This window comes from Leuciscus leuciscus (genome assembly GCF_965113295.1).
Source record: "Leuciscus leuciscus genome assembly, chromosome: 5".
NCBI classification, from domain to species: domain Eukaryota; kingdom Metazoa; phylum Chordata; class Actinopteri; order Cypriniformes; family Leuciscidae; genus Leuciscus; species Leuciscus leuciscus.
This window is the reverse complement of record NC_138729.1, coordinates 1,484,964-1,493,863: the sequence shown is the minus strand read 5'-3', so window position 1 is coordinate 1,493,863 and position 8,900 is coordinate 1,484,964. Positions and strand designations below refer to the sequence as shown.

The 8,900-nt window shown below is 44.3% G+C and overlaps 2 protein-coding genes across 2 annotated transcripts; both read left to right on the top strand.

Moving 5' to 3' along the window:
• Window positions 1–328: 328 nt before the first annotated feature.
• LOC309498762 (uncharacterized protein) lies at window positions 329–2,704 on the top strand. Its single transcript, XM_082169663.1, has 2 exons — window positions 329–1,401; window positions 2,019–2,704. Exons 1-2 carry the CDS (start codon window positions 339–341, stop codon window positions 2,060–2,062), a joined length of 1,107 nt encoding a protein of 368 aa, XP_082025789.1. The 5' UTR covers window positions 329–338; the 3' UTR covers window positions 2,063–2,704.
• A 987-nt stretch (window positions 2,705–3,691) lies between these two features.
• LOC309499280 (uracil nucleotide/cysteinyl leukotriene receptor-like) lies at window positions 3,692–7,447 on the top strand. The gene is made up of 2 exons (XM_082170429.1): window positions 3,692–3,783; window positions 6,071–7,447. The coding sequence occupies exon 2, from the start codon at window positions 6,099–6,101 to the stop codon at window positions 7,020–7,022; it is 924 nt and encodes a 307-aa protein (XP_082026555.1). The 5' UTR covers window positions 3,692–3,783; window positions 6,071–6,098; the 3' UTR covers window positions 7,023–7,447.
• Window positions 7,448–8,900: the final 1,453 nt, after the last annotated feature.

Genomic DNA, 8,900 nt, shown 5'->3' with positions numbered 1-8,900 from the left:
GCAACCTAATTTGCACGTAACTTAAGCCGTTGCTCCTAGCACTTTAGATTTGACACATTTTGCCGTTATTGACTTAATTGCCCGAACGAAACAGCTGTACTCACTCAAGCGGTGAGAGCATTATCTGTATATCTGTGTAATTTGCACGCTGCCGCGGAAGCGTCAGCGGAAGCACTCAGCTCTCGTGTTCAGCCTCCTCGTGTGAAGACCGACTCGGGTAAAGACCAGCGACTCTACCTGTGCGACTCCACCGAGCAAGGACACCAGAAAGGCACTTAAGTATCTCCTCTTCCCTTCTTTTTCCCTCTACTCTACTCTTAATGTTCACCTTAATCAACATGTGCTTTCAATACATTCCTGTTATCTCTCGGCAACGTCCTTTCATCACGCGCAATAGACAGCGCAATACTGCCAATCTGCGTCCCATCCTCACATCCTCACACACTCCTCTCTCTCTTTCCGTGGGTCTATGGAATTGTCAGTCAGCAGTCAATAAAGCTGACTTCATTCCAGCCTTTGCATCTCATTCTACTCTTAGTATCTTGGGGCTGACTGAGACCTGGATTCGTCCAGAAGACTCAGCAACCCCTGCTGCTCTCTCTAGCAATTTCTCCTTCTCCCACTCCCCTCGCCAGTCTGGGAGAGGTGGGGGTACAGGGCTTCTCGTTTCTAACAATTGCAAATACTCCACGCTCTCTTCTCTATGCAACAACAACTCATTTGAATATCATGCTATTACACTTACAACTCCCATTAAAATCCATATTGTAGTCATTTATCGCCCCCCAGGTCAGCTGGGTAACTTTGTAGATGAGCTGGATGTGCTGCTGTCCACTTTCCCTGAGGACGGCACCCCACTTCTAGTCTTCGGTGACTTCAACATTCATCTCGAAAAGCCACATGCAACAGACTTCACCTCACTCCTAGCCTCTTTCGATCTCAAACGACTCATCACCACAGGTACTCACAAATCAGGCAACCAACTGGACCTGGTTTACACACGCAACTGCACCACAGAAAACATCCTGGTGACACCTCTCCACGTTTCAGATCATTTCCTCATTACTTTCAGTCTACAACTCTCTACCCCTGCACCACCACCCCCACCACCAGTCACTTTCAGACGAAACCTGCGCTCACTTTCCCCCTCCCATCTTTCCTCTGCCGTGTCATCCTCTCTTCCCCCACCCTCACAATTCTCATCTCTGGATGTGAATACCGCAACGGACACCTTATGCTCCACTCTAATCTCTTCTCTAGACATTATCTGCCCCCTCTCCTCCAGGCCAGCACGCGCTACTCCCTCTAACCCCTGGTTATCTGAGGTTCTTCGGGAACACCGGACCGAACTCAGGGCAGCGGAGAGGAAATGGCACAAATCAAAAGACGCATCTGACCTGAGTATGTATCAATTTCTCCTCTCCTCCTTTTCTGTTGATGTTCATGCTGCAAAATCTTCATACTTCCACAACAAGATCAACAGCTCCACCAACACACGACTACTCTTCAAGACATTCAACTCTCTCCTCTGTCCACCTCCACCACCACCCGCCTCCTCCTTAACTGCTGACGATTTTGCGCACTTCTTCACCAAGAAAACAACAGCTATCAGCAGTCAATTCTCAGCTCCACACACACAGGAACCCAGACCGACCCCTTCCACAGCCAATATCCCTCTGTCCTCCTTTTCTTCGCTAACCGAGGAAGAAGTATCTACACTTCTCCTCTCCAGTCACCCTACCACCTGCCCGCTTGACCCCATCCCCTCACACCTTCTACAAGCCATCTCTCCCACACTTCTACCATCACTCACACACATCATCAACTCATCCCTCCATACTGGCACCTTCCCTACAGCATTCAAGCAGGCTCGGGTTACTCCACTGCTCAAAAAACTAACGCTAAACACATCATTTGTAGACAATTACAGACCTATCTCTCTCCTACCATTCATTGCGAAGACACTTGAAAGAGCTGTCTTCAACCAACTAACATCCTTCTTGTCTCTAAACAACCAGCTGGATGTCAACCAATCTGGCTTCAAGAAAGGACATTCAACTGAGACTGCATTACTGTCAGTCACAGAAGCCCTACGGATCGCAAAAGCTGCTTCCAAATCTTCAGTCCTCATTCTCCTGGATCTGTCTGCTGCCTTCGACACGGTGAATCATCAGATCCTTATGTCCACCCTCTCATCACTGGGCATCACAGGAACTTCACTCCACTGGTTTGAGTCCTATCTCACAGGTAGGTCCTTCAAGGTCGCATGGAGAGGTGAGGTATCCAGAGCACATCAGCTGACCACAGGGGTTCCCCAGGGTTCAGTTCTTGGTCCCCTCCTCTTCTCCATCTACACCACATCACTGGGACACATCATACAGGCACACGGTTTTTCCTACCACTGCTATGCTGATGACACGCAGCTCTTCCTCTCCTTTCAACCAGATGATCCCACAGTAGCTGCACGGGTCTCAAGCTGTCTGGCGGACATCTCCACATGGATGAAGGAACATCACCTGCAGCTCAACCTGGCAAAGACTGAGCTTCTCGTCCTCCCTGCCAATCCGTCTCTACAGCACGACTTCACCATCCAGCTAGAGTCATCATTAATCACCCCATCAAGATCGGTCAGAAATCTTGGAGTAACGTTTGATGACCAGCTGACCTTCACAGATCACATTTCAAAGACAGCTCGATCATGCAGGTTTGCATGCAGGTCACTCCTCTGTTCATCTCTCTGCACTGGCTACCTCTCGCTGCTCGCATCAAGTTCAAGGCACTGACGCTTGCTTACAGAACTATCACAGGCTCAGCTCCCTCCTACTTTCACTCACTCCTACGAGTCTACATCCCTACCAGACACCTACGATCGGTCAACGAGCGACGTCTCGTGGTTCCATCACAGAAAGCCACAAAATCACTTTCCAGAACATTCTCATTCACAGTTCCATGCTGGTGGAACGCTCTCCCCACCCTCATCCGGAATGCAGAATCCCTGACAACATTCAAAAGACAGCTGAAAACCAATCTCTTCCGTGAGCACTTAACCTTATAGAAAAAAAAAAAAAAAAAAATGTTTTCCTTTCCCTTTGTAACATCACTTATCAGGCTTATGCTACTCTGAATAATACCTGAACTTCGTACTTTGAGCACTTCTTGCGTTGTTGTTGCTTTTGCCTCTTTATGATGACTCGCTGAATTTTGTCCTAATTTGTAAGTCGCTTTGGAGAAAGGCGTCTGCTAAATGACTAAATGTAAATGTAAATGTAAACATGGAAACGTGTCCTCTATTTGGAAATAGCCTCATATGAAAATGGAAACAGAAATATGGAAATAGCTATTTGACAAACACACAGTCGCCTTTTTGTCTTATTCTTCCATCCAGATGAACCTCCATGTCATCTTCATGTAACAAATGAGACTTTGTTATAGTCAACTTCAAAAGTATATTAATGTACGGTTGCATTAGGAGCCAATGGCGAGTTGCATCATTGCCAATCAGTGTTAATGATGAGGACTTGCTTCTACACATCTTCTGAACCAATCCCACCATCCATAAACGTGTTCTTCACAAAGCCTGTTAATACGTTAGCATGTTATCTGGTCCATAAACTCAAAGATATGCAAATAGTTCTTATGTAAGAGAACCGTTCACAGGACACATTTCCATATTGGTTTAATCTATGGACCGTTTCACTTCGTCAGTGTCTTCTGCTTAAAATGAGCTGTCAGTCCCTCAATGAACTTCACACTGCGGCAGAAGATCGGAAGAACTTCAGACAGGTAAGAGATGATGATGATATAATAATGACACTTCTGGAAGGTTTCTCTACTGATGGGAACTTCATAAATGCAACAGCTGGTTTAAGACAATTCATATTCAGTGAGACTTATTGGTTAAGCTGTATTGAAACTACCAACTAAGGTCACTGAATAATTCTTCTGTAGAGCTGCTTTATGGTTGAAACTGAAATCATAAAGATATTTGAAATGACAGATTTCTGAACTTGAAGAAGCTTTTGACACTGTCGCTGCTTTCCTCTGTGAAGCTGTTTTGTATAAAGTGTTATGATCATGACTTGTTCGAATCTTGGCGAATCTCAAAACTATCACAATCTATGTACATATATAGATCCTGGCTGCATGTCACATAGTTGCCATAAGGCTACTTGTTTATCTTGTTGTATGGTTATATTTTGTCCATCATAATTATTGTACTGTTCAAATATTGCTAAAAAGTCACTGTATAGAAGATATTTCAAACAAATGTATTTTTCTCAAATTGGACTGAATGCAACCGCAACTCATCCACGAAGTGGTAGGCTTGTAAAATCACAGAGCGGGGTCAGTGCACGCTGACCCGCACAGTGCACAGAAGTTGCTATCTTTCTGCAGTCAATAGCTACAGACCTCCAAACTTCATCTGGCCTTTAGATTAGCTCAAGAACAGTGCGTAGAGCTTCATGGAATAGGTTTCCATGGCAGAGCAGCTGCATCCAAGCCTTACATCACCAAGTGCAATGCAAAGCGTGGGATGCAGTGGTGTAAAGCGTGGGATGCAGTGATGTAAAGAGTGGGATGCAGTGGTGTAAAGCATGGGATGCAGTGGTGTAAAGAGAGGGATGCAGTGGTATAAAGAGTGGCATGCAGTGGTGTAAAGCGTGAGATGCAGGGGTGTGAAGCGTGGGATGCAGTGGTGTAAAGCATGGGATGCAGTGATGTAAAGAGTGGGATGCAGTGGTGTAAAGAGTGGGATGCAGTGGTGTAAAGCATGTGATGCAGTGGTGTAAAGAGAGGGATGCAGTGGTATAAAGAGTGGCATGCAGTGGTGTAAAGCGTGAGATGCAGGGGTGTGAAGCGTGGGATGCAGTGGTGTAAAGCATGGGATGCAGTGATGTAAAGAGTGGGATGCAGTGGTGTAAAGAGTGGGATGCAGTGGTGTAAAGCATGGGACGCAGTGGTGTAAAGCATGGGATGCAGTGGTGTAAAGCGTGAGAAGCAGTGGTGTAAAGCATGGGATGCAGTGATGTAAAGAGTGGGATGCAGTGGTGTAAAGAGTGGGATGCAGTGGTGTAAAGCATGGGAAGCAGTGGTGTAAAGCATGGGATGCAGTGGTGTAAAGCATGGGATGCGGTGGTGTAATGCATGGGAAGCAGTGGTGTAAAGCGTGGGATGCAGTGGTGTAAAGCGTGGTATGCAGTGGTGTAAAGCGTGGGACGCACTGGACTCTAGAGTGGAGTGGAGACGTGTTCTCTGGAGTGACAAATCATGCTTCTCTGTCTGACAATCCGATGGACGAGTCTGGGTTTGGCGGTTGCCAGGAGAACGGTACTTGCCTGACTGCATTGTGCCAAGTGTAAAGTTTGGTGGAGGGGGGATCATGGTGTGGGGTTGTTTTTCAGTGGTTGGCCCCTTAGTTCCAGTGAAAGGAGCTCTTAATGCTTCAGTATACCAAGACATTTCAGTCAATTTCAGGCTCCCAACTTTGTCGGAACAGTTTGGGGATGTTCCTGTTCCAACATGACTGCACACCGGTGCACAAAGCAAGGTCTATAAAGACATGGATGAGGACTTTGGTGTGCAGGAACTGGACTGGCCTGCACAGAGTCCTGACCTCAACCCGATAGAACAGCTTAGAGATGAGTTAGAGCGGAGACTGTGAGCTTCTCGTCCAACATCAGTGCCTGACCTCACAAATGCGCTTCTAGAAGAATGGTAAAAACACATTCCTAAACCTTGTGGAAAGCCTTCCCAGAAGAGTTGAAGCTGTTATAGCTGCAAAAGGTGGCCAAACTCCATATTAAACCCTACAGATTAAGAATGGGATGTCATTAAAGCTCATGTGCATGTAAAGGCAGGAGTCCCAAAACTTTTGGCAATATGGTGTAGTGTGCGCCCAGATCCGGCCCACATCTGGTACACATGGATTCCACACGGCCCAGATGTGGGCCGGATCTGGGCCGACACTATGTTGCTGTCTGGGAAAGTCAAAGCTGTTTCAGTGCCGTTTGAATGAGGAGCAGAAAAGCACAAAGCAAGAGTTTGATTGATCACTGTTTGTGTGTTTCAGGGGTTGGTCCAAGCACACATAGAGGACGATGGAAATCACAGAGCTGTTCAGATACATCAACTCCTCTCTGCTCATCAGTCACCGGCCGCTGAACGCCTCTCCGGTCGAGCAGACCGTCTACGCTAGATGTGCACAGATGCCCACCGTCATCATCTTCTACCTCGTGCTGCAGTTCATCAACATGTTCCTGGGCCTCCCGGCCAACATCATGGTTCTGTGGCTCATCCGTAAGAATAAGGGAGACTCGTCCACCTCAGACATCTTCATCATCCAGCTGGCCCTGCTGGACACTTGTTTCTGCCTCGTTCCTCCGCTGGAACTGGCCAACATCGTGTATCTGACCTCTAGCAGCACCTTGTACGTCCTGCGCTTCTTCTACGGCGTCAAAGACTCGTCGCCGCTCTTCTTGTCCTGCATCTGTCTGGACCGATACATGGCCGTCTGCCATCCCATCACCTTTACCAAACTGAAAGACAAGCGACATCGCTCGGTATGCGCCGGCGCCGTGTGGCTCGTCATCTTAGTCTACGCCGCAGCAAAGTGTGCAGGAAACATCCCTCACTTTGAGAAAGCCTTCACCGTCATGATTGTGGCGACGTTTGCGTTCATGCTGTTCTGTAACATCTCTATTCTCTGGGCCCTGAGACAGTCAGCTCCAGGCCGAGATGAGAGGCATCCCATCAAGAAAAAGGCCTTTAAAACAGTCATCATCATCTTGGCCATCATTGTGTTTAACTACTTCCCGCCGGTGGCTCTCTTCCCATTTCAAGAGTATTTCTCCTCGGAGGTCTTCCACTGTTACATCCACTACATCGCCTTTGGCTTCGTGAACGTGAGTTGCAGCATCCAGCCGGTTCTGTATCTGGCGCGGGAGAAGCTTCACAATGTCCCGTCGTGCTGCTCGAAAAACACAGAATCTGCGGATGATCCTGTGTTCACCGTCAGCCAATGAGTTGCTGTTATTGGAGTATTTCACTGATCAGATGCACTGAACCACTGTAATAATGCAGGTCTCGGCGTTCTGTGTATGGAAAAAAATGTGTAACATTATTAAATAACAGCCATTAGACTATTTCTGCAGCTGTTTTATGCTTAATCTTGTTGGTTGTGAGGTTATGTGTTGAATTTACATGAAAACAAGCTGCTGATGTGTGCATATTATGTGCATTGAAACATGTTGCTATGAGCATATTTATTTGCATATTTATATCAGTTTGTTACTAAAGTACAGTAATGATGTGTCACATCAGCCTCATGAGCTCTTCATTTATTTATGTCTGTAATTCTGGATTAACTTGCTGCTTGCACACATTGTATGAGACAAGATGCCTGTTTTAAATAAGTGTATATTTCACAACATTGCACCGCAGTGTGTTGGGCGTAATGTTACGCATTACAACGCATTACATAATCAGATGACTTTTTACAAGTAGCTAGTAAAGTAACGCGTTAGTTTTAGAAGAAATGTGAGCAGGCACTTACTCATCTCACCAGTATTACTCAAAGTAAATTAAATATAATGCAATATTTAAATATATTAAATTACACAAATGTACTTTGTGTTTAATCACACTTTAAGACATGTATTTGCTGCTGACCTTCGATGATCCACTTCAACCATACTAATAAGGAAAAAGGACTTTAGATAAACATCACATTTGTTTAATTCTTTATTTTCTTATTGCTGAACTAAGAGTGTTGAACTTTCTCCTCAGCTGAAAGGGTTTTTCTTTCACTGCGCTCTCTAATCTAACAGGCATAAATTTGCATTTGCTTCAGCCTGAGGCTTTTATTCATTTAAATTTTGGTGTGAAAGAAACTTTACATTTGCCAACAATACACAGTTCAACTATATACAAACACCGAGGTCCTTTGTTGCGGACTGCTTTGAAATTATATGTTTCGTGAAAAGTGCTACACAAATATATACAAATGTGAATTATATGTGTAGAGATTGAACAAAATAGTTTTTATTTATATATGTAAATAAACCCTATTGAATAATTCATATTCAGTTAATATGATAATGGAGATATATATAATTTCCCAGACTCACTCAATATATTATTTCAAAAAACAAAAACAAATCCATGTTCAAATGTATAAGAAAAATATTTTTGCATATATGCCATTTTCATAAATGTGCAAATATATATGGTTGCACATGCAAACAAGTACTGCTAAGACAAATTCAATAAGATGAACATTTAAAATCGTAACCATATTGTAAAACATTTGTCTCCATTTTCTCTAAACACTTTAAATGAACTTAAAATGGTGTCTATATTTTAAAGCGTTACATTCTGAATCTACATTTTGCTCTATTTATTTAATGCATTTGAAAAAATAATTACTTCAGGTCACCCACTCTACATAAATCCTACTGGCCCACTTTAAGACATTCAGCCAAAGTGGGTCAGCAATATATAAACTCCTTACAAGAAAAGCAACACATTCAATTCTTTGCATTTGATTCCCTGTTAACTTTAGTAACAAACCAGGAACAGTCACAATATGTGTGAGAAACCTTATAATTTAGAAAATAAAATCTTATCTTAGAGGGGTTTCTACCTTTAACAATAAGGGTGTCCTCCCTTGAGATGTAGGCACACCCTCCAGTGTCATATTGCATCAACCAAAACCATTTAATCATTTAAAGAAATAGTGCATCTTTAAAGGCCATTGTCATGCTCTTAAAGCGTTAACCCATTGAGCACAGTAAATCAAACTAAACGGCCCACTTTACCTGCATTCACCCTACATTTATTTTTAAGGGTGCATTTACTATTGGAAGCCATGGCCAAAAAGCCTCTGAAAAGACCAAGAAAAA